The 17350-nt window shown below is 38.8% G+C and overlaps 1 protein-coding gene across 1 annotated transcript; it reads left to right on the forward strand.

The window, feature by feature from the left end:
* Positions 1-8: 8 nt before the first annotated feature.
* LOC121815642 (neutrophil cytosol factor 4-like) lies at positions 9-7286 on the forward strand. Its single transcript, XM_042227394.1, has 3 exons — positions 9-3065; positions 3840-3905; positions 6884-7286. The coding sequence occupies exons 1-3, from the start codon at positions 2875-2877 to the stop codon at positions 7089-7091; spliced, it is 465 nt and encodes a 154-aa protein (XP_042083328.1). The 5' UTR covers positions 9-2874; the 3' UTR covers positions 7092-7286.
* Positions 7287-17350: the final 10064 nt, after the last annotated feature.

Genomic DNA, 17350 nt, shown 5'->3' on the forward strand with positions numbered 1-17350 from the left:
CATGACAGTGTCCATGTTTGCAGACTGTCATGATTGAAAGACATGCACATCTGTCTATTTGTCGATTTATTTATTCCTTTATTATTTGGTGTGAGTATGTCGAAATCTGAAATGATAAAGAAATGATGTGCCAGGTTTGTAATATGTATCCACTAGTATCCACAAAGAGTTCAGCCCAATCTGAGATCTAGAATAACAACTATGAGCAACGGACCTGCTGCTTTACAATAATCTTTTGATTTGGTTTGATTTATTTGTCTTTTACATATTTTTAAAATGTTTTCACTAGGCCTTTTTTTAACTGCAGAGGATAAAGAGCCAACTCTGTGGCAAATCAGAGTCGAGTAGTCCAGTCAGTTAAACTATAATGAAAACAATCATTTAAAAAAAAGATTGACAACATCCTACTCAGAATCAGCCTACTACGGTGACCACAGAGTGCCTTCCCTGGTGTGATTGGAGAAGCTCTGCTCTAGTTTTCACTGTTTGTATGTATGAGTCGTGCACAAGTGGATATTTTTATCTAATACTCTGCATTTTTTTAAAAAAATGCAAAGCTGGAATATGGCTGCTGGCAAATAGATGTCATAGTAATTCTTCTTCATCACTCACTTTGTGAGTACTTAAAAAAAAGGTAAAGAAACATGCTTGATAAAACTGTGTGAGGTGTCGAGATGTGAGAACGACGCTGGGTGAGTGGGAGAGAGAAAGGAGGTGGAAGCTGCCCTGATGGGAGAGGGAAGAGAATCACCACAGAGGAGGAGGAGGATGAACTTAACCTGCCCCCGGCTTTCTAAAGAGATCGAAAAAAAGTAACAGAAAACATAATCTATTTGTCCTTATGCAACACTGCAAAATGCTGAGGCTTTGTTCTTTTTTGGCAACGCTGTTATCCACACTAGTAGTATGTCTTTTGTTTTTTGTTTTTTTTGATGGGGGGTGAGGTTAATGCAACACTTACAACTTGTGAAAAGTTGACTGAGTGCGTAGAGTTAGTCAGTGGACAGAGTGGATGTGGGTGGAAAACGTGACAAATCCAACTGGCATACTGGTGCGTCAAGGTAAACATTTCAAACACACCAGAGTGAAACCACAGTTTTGGAAACCGACAAATCCAGCGGCTGCAAAGCTGCCAATGAGAAACAGACTTCATCACTAGCTGCTGCGACAGTGCTGCTCAGCGGCCAACTGAAAGGAGAGTGATAGAAGCGAGCAGCTGTGAAGTGTTGATGCAGAGAAAGAAGCCTGCAGGCTTGGACTGGTCGTCAGCTTTGACTTTAAGGAGAACTGGAAGTACACTGGTAGTAGAACATACTCAGCCCATGACTGCAGTGACCAGTGACTTCTATCGAGTGACTTACAACAGAGAGCACGTCTACAGAGTCTGTAGAAAATGACACAAAGCAGGATCCAGGTTTGTTTCAACATGATCTATTCTAGGGCCAATATCAGCTTAGATGGGTTTGTAATCCAATTAGTGGTAATCAGATTTTTTTGATTAATCTTACCACTTTCAATGTATTGAAGAGCCAAGAATCCCTCAAAATTGAAGAATATTTTTAGCTAAAAAAAAAAAAGAGCAAATCTTTGGGGGTTGTCCACCCTTGGGAAGATTGGCAGCTGTCCTGAATATTTTTAATTTGTGAAAGATCTTTCTCCCTGTGGATTTATAAACTTCAAATAATTTGTAAATGGCCTCATACAGTAATTCTTCTCAGACTGATGGGTCCCATAAGTTCCTGCCTAAAGACATGATGTTTTTCCTTCTTCACATTGAGTAAACACACATCTGACTGCAGCAAAGTGCCAAACAACGTCTGTGTGAACTTTCTTTTCACATGATTGCATATCAGTGACTTTTTGTCCATGTTTTTTAACCTTATTCCTGCTAACCAACTAACCAACCAGTTCTGTCATTTTTTTCAATAAAGACTTCAAAAGGTCACAATAAAGTAAAAGTACCTCTTGTAGTACTTCATAGTCCTTAGAGTACTGTTACTACAATTTAAGAAAGACTAAGCTCAACTATTTAAGCACATTAACTTGCAATAAGATTATCAAGTGAAAAAATGTTCTGCCCATAAATGTTCGTTGATTATTATGTAATTTCCTGAAATGAAGCCAGGGCATAACATTTTACAGCCTCCTCCAAAGTAATGATTTGGTAATCCAGGTGCAGGCTGCAGGATGAACCACAACGATCAAGCAGCAAAGTTGTACAACTACAACCTCTTTCAAGCTCTCTAGACTTTTCCACAGACCTCAGAAGCACGTGAAGTTGTGATAGAAACAAAATGATTATCTGGATGTGCTGTCTTCAGATCCTAATTTTTTTTAACTTAACTTTTATCAATTGCTTTAAAGTTGCAACACAAGATACTACAAATGCTCCATTTTTATTAAATTCACACCCATTAGATAACATACAAGTCAGCTGACTAAAGAGGTTTGAATATACAACTTTTCAGGACAGACTGGGTGTTATCATCATTGTACTTGATCCAAAGTTGTGATTTCGGCGCGTTACAATGAAAGGCTTTTTTTTCACATAATACTGCTTCCTTGTTCTACAATAAATGTGTGAAAGTGCTGGATGCTTTTTGAAACAGCTTCTGTATGTGTTTCTGCAGAGTAACACAGTGAGACACCAGGGGTGTAGTAAAAAGGCTGTATGATTGTGTTTAGTGCAGCAGCATATTATGAACACGCTAATTAGTCGGGAAAACGTCTCTCCAGATGCACTTCCATGCTGCTTTCTTCTCTTTCTCTCCTTTAAATCATCACCTTGTCTAATCATCAGTCCCCTATCACTCCATCCTCTGAGACATAATTCATTTGTTCGCTCATCTTTTGATCATTTGCTTCCTCTTCTTTATGCGCTTCTTCCTCTTCTTCTTTTTTTTTCTCCTTCAGGGTACAGTAAACAATCAGACCGGTATCTTCCCAGAAACCTTTGTGAAGATTATTAAACCCCTCCCTGAGAGTGACTCTGAAGGTGAAAGTGGAGGCCACACATACAGCTGTCTCCGCTGCTTCCTGCTCACCCCCTCTGGAGTCGACACCAGGTCTGTCTGACTTTAGTGAGCTAAGACGATATCGTGTGCGATTAGATTTCAGGTTTTAAACGCATTGTTTATTTATATGTTACTCTTGAAACAGTATCATGCCAGTGAGAAGAGATCCTTCATATGATCACCACAGATATATGCAAATTACGGTTCAAATGAATCACAAGAATATTGGCTTAAAGGTAGATAAGCAGCTTGTTTCAGACAGTGGATGAACTGAGGGATACACCGAGGCCCAGGATAAGATAAATAAGGATTATTTCAAACTGTGAATCATGCAAAGCTGCTTGAGTATAATCCTGGAAAAAAAAAATTAAAAACATTAATAGGTCCCCTTTAATTTTATACTTTGAGGCTTTAATGGCTTCAGATGACTAACATCAAATGTTAGCCTCAGCCATCAGGTAATGAAAACATTACAGTTAGTCATTACAGGTGATCGTACACTAATATATAGCACTATCTTCTATTTGTACAATTACATCCCTTAAATCCTGCACATTTGTTCTTGAAGTTAAAAGAAAATGAATATTGCATTTCTCACTTCAGCTTTGTGGAGGGATTTGAATCCCCTTCAGTCAGATTTCAGATGTAACAAAATCCAACAAAAAACCTTGGATTGAATTTGTTACTGTGAATTTGTTGAATTTATTGTTGCAGGCGACATAATGTAAAAGTGAATCTCTCCTATTAGCATTGTGTATATTGATTTTTAGGCCTTCAGTTTTCTAAATGCTTTAATCAGAGAATTGTGTGTTCCTTCTTTAACAGAGATGTGTGTGTACAAGAGGACCTCAGCATCCAGCCATCATACAAGGACCTGCTGTCTCGCATGAGGTAAAACTATCCTCAGTTCCTCAGTCATCTGCTCTCAGTCTTGTAGTAGTGCTGGATTTTAGGTTATAAAAAAGCCACACCCTTATTGCATTTACACCTATATGGGAAAGATTAGCATCGGCGCTGAGGGAGAAATTACTGTGAGCGACTTCACACATGTAAGCAAATTACCACACCTTCTAAAATGTGATAATGATTTACTTGGTTAAAGCTTGTGAATACTGTTAAAGGAGACATTCATGCTGTTTTCAGCTGTTTACATTTGCACTGAGGTCTTACTGGTCTATTGGTGCATCATGTGCGCATCTTATAACTCCTAAATATGTCTATATATTTATATTCATGTTGGTCTGGAATATTACAGAAGCTAAGTTTGGTTCTGGTGGACGTCTCTTCCTGTTAAAAGGGAGTTCTTCTTCCCCAGTATCACCAAGTGCTGGCCAAGGATCTCTAACAAGATCTGATTGTTAGAGAAAAGTCTAAACAGATTTTTAGGAGCTTTACTTTACAATGTAACACACACACACACACACACACACAGACACACAACACACACACACACACACACACACACACACACACACACACACACACACACACACACACACATATATAAAATTGAATTGAACTGGGAAATTTAATTCAGCTTTACTATTACTCCAGTGAAAATTGTGAAAGATGAAATTAAAGGGATTCAGCATCAATGACTATAATCTGATTCTGTTTTTCTTCTGAGTTTATTGCATACCAGCGGCAAGAAATTGCAACAGAAACCATCCACAGCAGGAGGATTGCACTCCTTTACACATGTGGCACAACAGCACGGACTTCATTAACTATGACAGACATTAGAAAATGATTGATTAGGATCTAACAGCAAATTACTTCTGGTTCTCTCTCACATAGTCATATTTTATATGTTGCAGTTTATTAAATGTTTTCATGATGTTTGCTAAAGATTGTATGAATGTGATCCCAGATCCAATTGCTTTTTATTCCATTAAAATTCTGGACTGCTTTTATTCATAAACAGTTTCAGTAAACTCTCTCTGCACAGAAACATGAACCATACTGTACATGCATTCACATAAATATTCTTATATCAAATATTCTTCCAAATTCTTTTCTGAATTAAGAAAAACACCACTTGTTTTGGTTATGTCTACATGAGCAATTAGATGTTAAAAGATTGCAATTTACATTACAAATCTAAGCTTTTGTCCACACAAAATTGAGCAGATTTCCATATCTGATGTTTCTTCCAGCATGTACTGATGAACTATGCTAATTGCTGACCTTTGTGAGCACGCTTTCAGCATTTCATTTTTTGTGAGTTAAAATGAAATTCCACAACAAACAGCGATGGGTATGAATCTATTAATTCACCGACCTGCCCTGAGGGGGAACATATTTAGTCATTGTGCACTGCAAACCTGCAAAATGCCTGTTGCCAATCCTCATCACTCATCAAATTAGTTCCTGTGGGACCTCCAAGTCCCCCCTCTTGCTATCTTTCCCACAGCAACATCACCGGATGCATGTGCTCATTACGCTATCTGTCTTTTTCTCTTTCATTCTCCCTCTCCCTCTATTTCTCATTATCTGGTAATTTAGATATGTGAACGCTATGATTATTAGCCCTCCCCATTCATAATCAGTTCATTTCCGCCGCTTATCTGCTCATTATTGTTTTTCTGTGTTCAGGCCTATTGTGCCCTGGAGTAGGATGGATGAGACCCTGGTCTTGAGTTTTAATATGGCATAGCACTGATAAAAGGGAGGGGGAGAATAAGGATATGGAGGAAAGGGTGTTGGTTACATACGAGAAGACGGGAAGTAGGAAAAGAAAAGACAGATGCCAGCGCTGTACAACAAGGAAGCTCAGAAAATGGGCCTCCTAAGGTATCTCAAGACTGTTTTATTCTGTTACATTCTAAATCTAGGTGTGCATTGAACACAGCAAGAAATTGGCCCCCACTCATGCACCACCCAAGAAAGAGCAACAATAGTACCTTCAGCAGTGAGCAATGCCAAAATAATAAACAAAACTCCCTAAAAAGGTCCCTATGCTTCCCTATACAAAAGAAATCCAACCAAAAGACAGTTCACTTACCCAACATTCTAAAAGAAAACCAGGAGAAAACTGAGTCAGCAAAAATGGCTTCTCACACCTACCAGGCTGCTGCAGGGAACAATATATACAATATATACAAATCTATTTACAACGATTTACAAGATCAAGGCTCTAACGCCAGACACACAAATGAGGTTAAACTTGCGAATCAGTTTGCAAAAACACTCTAAGTAAAACAACGAATCAAAAACACAGGCTCTGTTGGAGGATGGTGGAGGCTAGGAGAGAGGGGCCAGGGGCTGTCATCTGGTGGTTAATTACTGGGGGGTGATCATCCAATTATCCAATCCTAGGACAGGAACAAACTCCACCCAACTCAGCAGCCACTCCCAGGTGTCCACCCCCTAAGAGAGAAAAGGAAAAACCCACAGCCATCCTCTGGTGGGAGGAGTCACACACATAAAACACAAACACTGATAACACTGAATCATAACAAAATGTGGTTGTTAGTCCAAATGCAGTCATTTATATTTGGTGATATGGCTCTGTTCTGGGATTTTTTCACACTTCCATCCATATACTTGGAATATGGAGTATAGCTGGGAGGAGCTAGGGTGGTAGTGGGTTGCAAAGTAGCTTGCAGATGAGTGATGACAATACAGGGTGCAGCTGCAGCTTGAATAGGATGGCCCTTATGAGATTTGCCAGTTGAATGTATAACAGGTTATGAGCCAGGCAATTAACTGGCTTTGAGACAATCTCACTCGCTGATCTCTCAGAATTTCTGCCAACAAGAACTAACATCACCCACAAATAGTTTTTCTATTTCTGTAGAATATGCTTAATATTTTTTATACTCTAAAAAAACACACTAATTATTGAAGTGTTTTCTCGTCTCTTCCAGGAATGTTTTCAAGGTGGATGATATTGCCCTGAACTACCGCGACCCTGATGGTGACCTTATTCGTATCCTGGACGATGAGGATGTCCAGCTGATGATCAAGGAGGGCAGACGTCAACAGGACAAAGTCAAGAGACCTATTAATCAGTTTCCATGGGAACTGCATGTGACCACGACCTCTGACCTTTCTGTTTACAATACAGAGGCTTGAGAGAAGTTGAAGAGAAGAAAAATAAATATAAAATATTTAGTTGTGTCATATCAGAAAATGAATTTAACCAAGTGTATAGTTGCTGATTTGAACTCTGTGTAGTTTGCCATTTACATTCATTCTGAGTCTGTTTCAATAAATGTTCCAGTCATTTTACTTAATAAAATAACTTAATACCATATTTACATTTTGCGTGCTTAAATTTTTTTCTGCTTGCCTAGAGGCTTTTCAACCGTTAGATGTGCTCTCTGACAGAGTTTTACAGTCTAGTTAGTAGTTCAGTAAGGAGAGATTAGAAGGAATTGAACAGGAGTTGTTAATATACAGAATTCAGTTCTGTTATTTGACAATTAGACTCTGGTCCCCCATCACAGCAGAATGAAGTCCCAGCAGTGATGGGAATTAGGGCAGGGCATTTCCTCAAGCTTTTTTTTTAATGCTAGAAAGTAGGGTGTTGTTGTTGTTCATCCATCAGTATGTCGACAGAATCAAGAGCTGGACAGCAACAGGACCCAACGTGAGCCAAGCTTAATGGCTAAAGACGCAACAGCACTCCATGGACGCTTGGTCAGCCATCATAGTAGCAAAGCTAAGTGGGTTCAGTACATGACCACTGCCAATAAATGTTTTGGAAACACCAAAGGCCAAACTCAAGCTCCTGGCTGATAAAGCAGCACACCAGGACTCTTACGACCAGAGAAACCGCCTGCACTACAAGAAAGCCTACAACCAGTGTTGGGCAGTAACACTGGTATTTAAAATACAAAATATGAGTAACTGTATTCTGTTACAGTTACCGTTTAAAAAGGTGGTATTCAGAATACAGTTACTTTGTTGAAATAAATGGATTACACAGCAGTTTCCTGTTTCATATGTTAGGCTGCCCTCTCTATTTTTTGTAATTCCACGCCGGAACAAAACACGCATTAAGAGGCTCTAATGCCTGTGTCTCAATCTCGCGGCCCATGTCACCTCTACTTGGCCCGCATAATGATGTGACAATATTTTTAAAAATTATTGTTCAAAAAATTATTTAATATGAAGGCAATAGGCAGAGTGTTACAGGCATCGCACCTAAAGAGATGTAGCCTGATGGGCATGTAGCCCAGTTGTAAGTAAGCTATTAAGACTCGACTGTACCTGTGTTCGTGTTTTCCTCGAAACAATAAGTTCGTTTGGAGCAGCCTTTCAACGCCTCTCTCTGGCTCTCGCTAGCAAAGTTGACCCTAGACAACAAAGTAAAGCTAGTTTTCTGGCTACGAGCCCGACACGAACCCGAGGTATTAGCTCAGAGGTCCCTTTACTACGGTTCGGAGCCGCGGACCTTCAGTAATAGTAATAAATCACACAGCAATAGTACATTCATGTAGTTGTAAAAAAGCATGATAATATATTAAGTAATCCAAAGTATTCAGAATACGTTACTCTCATTGAGTAACGTAATGGAATACGTTACAAAATACATTTTGGAGCATGTATTCTGTAATCTGTAGTGGAACACATTTTAAAAGTAACCTTCCCGACACTGCCTACAACACTTGAGTGCTTGGCACTGTAGAAGACCACCAGCACATTAATAACATTCATGAGAAACTCAATGGTTCTGTGGAAGACAACAATGGAGGACAACGCCAAATAAATTACGCAAATTACCAAGTGCAGAATATACCAAGGTGTCCACACTACTATTCTGTATGGGGCTTAACCACCTAAGGCAGCTTATTACTAAGAGCATATATGAATTGAGGAGTGGTGAGACTATGAGCCGCCTCCTGTACATCGATAACAATAAGTCGTTATTTTCAAGCATGAAAGGTGGTTGGAAATAACGGAGCTATGATCCTCTGGGACTTCAAGTTCCAGACATTTGTTGTTCAACCAACCAGACATAGTGGTAGTTGACAAGCGCAGAAGACTGCAGGCGTGATAGATGTGTCGATCTCAGTGGACGGCAACATAGGGAAGGAGGAGCACGGAGAGAAAGACCAGGGGCTGAAGGAACAACTGGAGCACATGTAGAAGATAAATTTCAAATTTGTTTACACTGGTAATAGGAGAATTAGGAGCTATAACCCCAAAACCTGAAGATTCCAGGTAGAGAGGACTCCAGGAACAGCTAAGAAGAACCCTCAAACTCACAGGCCTCTGGCAGAGGACCTGAGCTTGTTTTGAGCTAATTTCAAAATTGCAACAAAAACTTTGTGTTATTGTAATGCAAAGTACTAAATAGCAATGGATTCATTATAAAGTTCCACAGGGATTTTTCCCCCTCAGTAGTAAAGGTTATCAACCTTTAGGAGAAAGCTGTGGGCAAAAGTTTGAAAGCTGTTGAAATAACTTTAAATTTATATTGAGTTTAATACAAATCCCAAACATATCTGCCCCCAGGGTTACGGATCAATACTGTTACTCAGACTTTTAATCTTGTGAAACCCAAAAGCTTCTCCTCATCTTTAACTAGAGTTTAAATAACATTTTTTAGAAAAACATTGTGTTCCTTATTGTGTTCTTATTAAATCTATATGATTAAATCTTCATGAAGATTACGCACACAGTCATCTGCATTCAAACCCAAGACATGCTGTCTTTCTGATTATTTTGTCTACATCAGGGGTAGGCAACTCCAGGCCTTGAGTGCCGGTGTCCTGCAGGTTTTAGATGTGTCCTTGATCAAACACAGCTGATTGAAATGGCTAAATTACCTCCTCAACATGTCTTGAAGTTTTCCAGGGGGCTGGTAATGAACAAATCATTTGATTCAGGTGTGTTGACACAGGGTGCGATCTAAAACCTGCAGGACACCGGCACTCGAGGCCTGGCGTTGCCTACCCCTGGTCTACATGCATGTTTCATAACATGTATCCATGTTCTGAATCTTTGCAAAGACTTGGCTATTCACTGCATTTAAAACTTTAAAATCAAAACTCTTTATTTTGAAGTTTTAGCTGCACCTTTATGTGGTAATGAAGGAGGATTTCAGGTTTTCACTTTTGTTTATGTTTTCTTCAAAAGGCACAACGGCTTTATTTCATTCACACCCAGCATTCATATTTCGCTCATGTGTCTGCATTTCATTCATACTCGCCTCAGGAAATCCAGATATTGCCTTTGCTGGCAGAGGCACTTTTACCTCATCTTGAATGCAAAGTTATTCCCATCATATTCTTTTTAACAACCTCTTTCAGGCACTGTTGAAATTATTCATCTTTAAAAGTTGCTTATCACACTGGAGGCCACTGACACTTTCCCATATTTAAGCATAAACACCCTTTTAACTATTCAGTAGTATACATTGTTATTTAGTTTCTTTGTTTGTTTTTCTGCAAGAAACTCATTAGCATCATTAGGAAAATAATCAATTTATAGGGAAACATGCGTGCAGTTCAATTCTATGATAGTAAATTTGATTTTCTCTTCTTTTTTAATACTTAGAAAAGATTTTTCAGGGCGATAAATCCTCCTTACCAGATCTCCTCAGTTGCCTTCTTGTGGAGAGGCAAGACTCTCAAGCTGGATGTGGGACATAACCATCTTTCAGTGTGGAGAAACAGCAAGTCTCCTGTGAGGCTCGCTCAGATGACCAAGTTCCTCATCCTACCTCTAAGGCTGAGCCTAGACATTCTTTGGAGGAAGCTCATTTCTGCTTGTGACCATTGGTACAGTAAGGGTAACAACATGGCTTTTTAACAGAGCTTTACAACATTGCTGCAAATGTTCTAGCAATCTGTCTATCAGTCTCCCACTTCACTTTTCCATCACCCATGAACAGCACCACAATACACTTAAACTCCTTGTGGAGAAAATGATCCCAAATGCCGAGTGCACTGCTTCCTTCTAATAACAATGGACTAGATTCTAATTCTCATATCAGGCTGCTGCTCAGTGTGGCCAGAAGAGCTGGAACAAGACTGTCTGAGAGCCCCTTTGGTTGCAGCTAAACAATTCAGTCCATAACAACTTTGTGTTCCCCAGGTCTTCTGTCTATAATCACTGTTTAGCAAATGGAGTCATTTCTTCATGTGTTATAAATACGGTCACGCAGCCGCTCCTAAAGAAAGATAACCTTGAGTCTAATGTCCTTATTAGTGATACACCCCAAATTACCTTACCACTCCAAAATTTCTGAACAGTTCCTGGTTTTGTCCTATAGAGCAGCGGTCCCCAACCCCCGGGCCTCGGACCGGTACCGGTCCGTGAGTCGTTTGATACCAGGCCGCGAGAGTTGAGGGTCAGGTGTGAAATTCAGGGTTTCTATCAGTTTTCAGCATTATTTTGTTATCATTTTTATCATTAACTCGGGTTTCCTGGGTCTTTTCATGTGTGTTATGAATAAATCTTCTTTTTTTCGGTACTAGTTTTATTTTGTTGTATTTATCCGCTACACCTTAAAGGCTGGTCCGTGAAAATATTGTCGGGCATAAACCGGTCCATGGCGCAAAAAAGGTTGGGGACCGCTGCTATAGAGCATAAAGTTGGACTGCTGGGTCTAGTTTTGCACCTGTTCTTCATGTCTGAAATATAGAAGCTGTCCATATAAGACACTGTTTGTCATCCTCAGCTTACATTAACTGTGGCATCCCTAAAGGATTCAATTAGGTCCTCTTTTATTTCCATTATGTATGATAACCCACTGCTTTGTTCACTATCACTGATATGTGAATGACACTGAGAGCTATCTACCTGTAACACAGGCAGACTTCTGACAATGACTCAGAAACTCTTTGACTGAATGATCTGAAATTCTGGATTACATATATTTCTTTGAACTAAATAATAGCAAAATGGAAGTGATTTTATTTGGCTGCCTGCACTTAAAAATCTCCCCATTGAGGCACTTGGCCCTTTAACCACATACATCCAAACTGCAGTTAAAAATCTTTGGGTTTTTGTGGATAGTTTGTTTACTTTTAACAAACAAATCAGTGATGCTGTGAAGGGCCCCTTTTACCAATCGAAAATCATCGCAAAATCAAGGCACCCATATGGAAAAGATATATATAAATCTTATAAAGTTCGTATCTGTCTTGTATGAAACTTGTATGAAAAGCATACAAGAGTGAAAACACATATAAGATACCTTGAAAAATTATATAATGAAACTTGTATGTTTTGGATACTTACTAACAAAATATATGAAAGTAATGAGAAAGTGGCCACTTTCATGAGTAAATCATGTATGTTTTTACTATTTCTTTTCCATATGGGCAGTTTTGTGTATAAAAGGCTTAACATGTAATACTGCTAACTTCAGCTCTTTGGAAGCATTTGTGACATTATGCTAAACTAAGCTGGTCAGGAACTCAAAGTGATAAGAAAACTGAGTGTTTGCTGACCTTAGCTAGACCCCAAACTTCAAGAGAAGTTTAAAAAAGGTGGTTATGAGGGTTGGTACCTGTTTGCATTTCTACAGAGAATCACTGTGGTGGTCGCTTTGAACTTTCTTTGGGCTGGTTTTTAACTTTGTCACTTTATGAAGTGTAATGAATTACTTTCTCTGGCACGTAATTAAATAACATACTACATTACTTCTAAACAAAGTAATGAATAATGCATAATGCGCTGTTCTTTTTGAGTAAGACCCCAACACTAAAGACAGTATATCATTCGTGTTATAGCTATACTGGCTGCCTGTGGAATTTAAAATTGATTTTAAAATGTTATTGCTTATTTTTAAGGCCTTCATTGATCAGTTTCACAATATATGGCCGATCTTTTAACCATGTATTTTGCTTCCAGGTCACTGATGTCATGGTCTCAAGAACTTTCCTCAGGGTGCCCTCCTGACTGAAAAACTCAGACATACCAATTCTCAATGCTTTTAATCAGATCTTAGTTGCCTCATAGTTTGGGCAAGTGCACAGTAAATGTGCTCTACCACTCCTTTTTTGGCCATTTTCACTTTTGATTTATTTTATTTATATATCTACTCTTTTTTAAAACTGCCTTTTCAGTTTTATACTCCTTTATTACTATTTTATTTATCACATTTTAACCACTTGACTTTGTCCACTGTTCCACAGCCAGGTTGAAAATCACACTGCACCCCCTAAATCTGAGGTTGGGCTAATGGATGGATACTCCTAAGCAGAGATGCTTAGGACTGCTGCTCTCACACCCAGGACCAGCATAACTATTAGAAAATGGGTCGATGAATGGATTATTTTTTTATATACTACTATAGAAAACTAGGTCTTGTTATTTTTTTTACTTCTAAAATGCTGTTAACTCTCTATCCAAAAATACAGTTGTGATCTCTGGACACATGGAAGTGTAAATGGTGACTGTTCAAGTGTTAATGGGTGTTTTTGTGAGGATATGTTCCACTGAGGCACAGTACACTGACCTGCAAAGCTCTGATATAAATGCATAGGGCTCTAATTCACTCTCTTATGTTGATGAGTTGTGTGCAAAGAAAAGAAGATGTGTGTGCTTCTATTAATGTTACTGTGCTGAAAGCATTTAAAACTGACCATGCAAAACAAACTGAGAGAGACACGAGCAAACCCTCTTGAAAAAAAAAATCTCTTGAATGTTTTTGGGGTTTTTTGAGTTGAAATCAAAGTACAGAACATGTCGTTGATATTGAAGTTTATCTGTTTGTTTGTTTTGTGCTGTGTGCATCAGGCTCTTTTTGGATTATAATGGATTGCATTTATATAGCGCTTTTCGGGGCCCTCAAAGCGCTTTACAATTCCACTATTTATTCACTCTCACATTCACACACTGGTGGAGGCAGCTACAGTTGTAGCCACAGCTGCCCTGGGGCAGACTGACAGAAGCAAGGCTGCCATATCGCGCCATCGGCTCCTCTGCTACAAAAATCTGTTTTTTCATTTCTAAAGTGATAGAACGTTTACCTCCTTTTCAGTGACTTAGAAGAACAATTTGACCTTGACAAAGCTGAACTGAAATAAACTTGTTACTACTGAGTAACACAATTCAAAAGGGAGCAATAGCGTCAGGAGCAAAAACCCTTTGCACTGCATCCTTGGTGACTACTTTCAGTCAGTGCCATGTTTTTAGTGTTTTAAGTGTTAAAGTGACAAGCCCTCTGATGCCACTGTGGTCTTCAGCTTCGGCTGCTGCTCTCATCCTGGGCAACTTGACACAGAGTGGGTGGGTGTGGAGAAAGAGCTTGTCCAAGGACAGACAATCGAGCCGATCAGAGTTGTTATTTTCTCTGAAGTAGAAAAGACTTTCTTGTTTGAGTGAAACTTTCACAGTTGAGTCTTTTCAGACTAAAAGCGCTAGCTGGGGAGCTCCACTACCAGTTGAAAAACATTTACATTCAAGATCTCTTTATGTCAACGTGAGCCTTTTGTTTGTACGACAGAAAGGGCGTACCCTGTCACAGCATATCATAATGTAGTTTTGCCAGAAAGTGGGTGACAGCAGCTAAGTAATATGATCTCCATCCAACCTTAGCCTAGAATTTAATTATCAGCTCTCTTTTATAATGTCATGCTAGTCTGTGGTACATCTAATTAAGCTCGTAATTAATGTCTTTTGGGCCTGTCAGCCTGCAAATTAGCCATAAACAGTCAATGCAATGTGGGGTTCATGTGGTGAGGTGTACAGAAACACAACAAGGTTTCTCAGCAGATAGGGTGGACATGTGGACATCGGCTGAAAGGTGATGAGCTGCACTGATGCTCAAGGTTTAATATTTATTTATTGAAGCCTTGTCAAATTGAAACAAGAGATTAACATTGTGACACATAAAATGTCTTCACCCTGACGCAATGTGGTTTGACAGTGAGCAATGAGATTCCCTCAAATGGAGAGCTGGAGGAAAAATGGGGAGAAGGCAGCTATCCTGGAAGACAGAAGACCTGGGCTGTTCAGTGGTCTGGCCACAGGTGAGCAGCTAAAATTACTGATTAATGGAACAACCTGAGACCTCAGTTTGGACGACACCAGCGGGACTGCCATGGCTCAAGCTGCTGAATGTTCTCTTGTACTAAATATAGACTTCCTCAGTGTAGGAGGTTAATTGAGTCACATCTTCAGTGGATGTATAGGGTAGCTGAATCTGTACCTGGTTGTACTGTACAGTCACAGCCTGTTCAGGGACAGGAGTCAAACAAATCCAAGGGGGCTAAGGCAGAAAGGCAGGGAATAAAAGGCTGAAAACCTTCGCGTACATTATAAGAGCACTCAGAGAGCACAAGTCCCCCCGGCTATTGTAAAACTTTGTTTTATGCTGATGTCAGCATTGTTTGTATGGGAACCAGCTCTCTCCATGACCTTTCATTTGATATATTACTCGATATGGTTTCTTGACATTTTCTTTCAAGGTTAACTTTGACCTTGTGTGTTAACAATGAAGGTCAAGGACAAATGCTTAGCCATCCTAAGTATTCATGAACCCCAAGACCTGGTACACTGTCAAGGGTGAAGATGATTTAGAAAAAAATTAAGTAATTAATTTTCAAATGTGGTGTGACCTTGACCTGATTTTCACCAAAATTAAATCAGCTTATTATTATCTACCATCACTGAAAGGTAAGGGATCTGATTGAATAGAAGTGAATTCAATTGAGTTTTTGCCTATAAAAATGACCCAAAAGTCTAATTTTAAATGAAACTCAGAATGTAAAATGTTCTGTAATATTTCATTCATAACAGTTTGAATAGAAGCAGGAGAAATAAAGAATATGTTTAAATGCTAAGCTAAAAGGCAAAAATGAATTCGAGCATGGATATTAGACCTGAGGAGAAACTACAAGGCAAGTTCAGCAAGGACATGCTTTCTTGGCTCTCGTCAGACATAGCAGGATTATCTTTGTATTTTGCTAATCCAGGCTTTTTTTAAATTAGGAATTAAGAATAATAACTGTGGTGATCCAACCAGAAAAAGAGAAACACCTTCATGAAACGATGAAAGTGTAAAGTCTGGCTTTTAGACTCAACATATTTGCCAACCACTCATCTCATTTTGCAGTGAAGCCTTGAGACAGACTTTACTTACAGTATTGTACAGCGTGATGTTTACTATCTTCACTGCTTTATTATGTAGTGAAAAATTTCAAATATTGGTGAATAAGTTAGCTTACTAACCTTTTCTAATGAGCACTGGATATAACTTGCTAATTATTATGTGCCATTAGTTTGTTTAGTAATAGTGGTAGAATGTTCATTTAATCTACTTTGACTGCTGGCGTGCAAAAAGCGATTTCCTGTATTTGCCAAAAAATGATCATCGGTATTTAAAAGATTCTAAATGAGCCTTATGTGAAACATATCTCCCACGAATGGCATCAAGTCATTTTGATGCAAAAACCACTTATATCACAGCGTAGATGCTGCAGTTAATCTGTGACACTGGGACTTTCATAGGGGCTGTCCTTTATTTATCAAGGTAAAAACTCTCATTGATGCTAAAAAAGTCTGTTTCAAGAGAGATTGTGCAGGAGAAATTGCAACAGATTCAATATCACAGTTCTATCAGGATATTTTAAGTGACCAAAGGAGTTGATCAATGATAACATAGAACATAACGTAGGTACAGTAACTCAGAGGCATTACAATTCCTGCAAAATATTTCATTTCTTTATTTCATATATACCCCTTTGTAAATCCTGCTGCCTAAAACATAGTTATCAATTGAAGCAAATATTAAGAATTAAAAACCCCACAGAGAAACATCAGAAACTTCTTACCAGATGACTTTTTGGCTGAAATTTTGATGTGAAAGGAGGAAATGTTACAGAAAAGGTCATTGGAAAAGCATACTTACATCAACACTACAAATGTCGAGATTTTGGCAGTGCAGAAGGCAGAAATGACAGTGGGCTACAATAACAAGACAAAAACAAGGCATAAGACAGAATATGGGGAAAGTTCAAAGAATGGGGATAATAAATATTTGATCTCCAGCTAAATTTGTAAGTTTGTTCAAAAAACTATTTTTTTTTATTGTAGTTTAATTTTAACAGAATATTAAAAAAGAAAAATTTGGAAAAAAAAAAACACTTTGCATAAAAGTTTTTAATTGATTTTCATGGTATTTATTTGACTCCCAAGCAAAACATGACTTAACAATTGGTGGAGAAACATCTGTTGGCAAGCACAGCTTAACACGTATATTAATGTTCATCATCAGGTTTGCACACATCTGAGGAGGGATGTTGGCCAACTCCTTTTAATAGAAATTCACCAAATCCTTTAGGTTTTTTGAATGCTGCTTGGTAACTCAAACCTTCAGCACCCTCCACAGATTTTCTACAGGACTGTGGTCTGGAGACTGGCTAGGCCCT

This window comes from Haplochromis burtoni, unplaced genomic scaffold (genome assembly GCF_018398535.1).
Source record: "Haplochromis burtoni strain Fernald_Lab_line unplaced genomic scaffold, NCSU_Asbu1 Contig_258, whole genome shotgun sequence".
In the NCBI taxonomy this organism is placed as follows: domain Eukaryota; kingdom Metazoa; phylum Chordata; class Actinopteri; order Cichliformes; family Cichlidae; genus Haplochromis; species Haplochromis burtoni.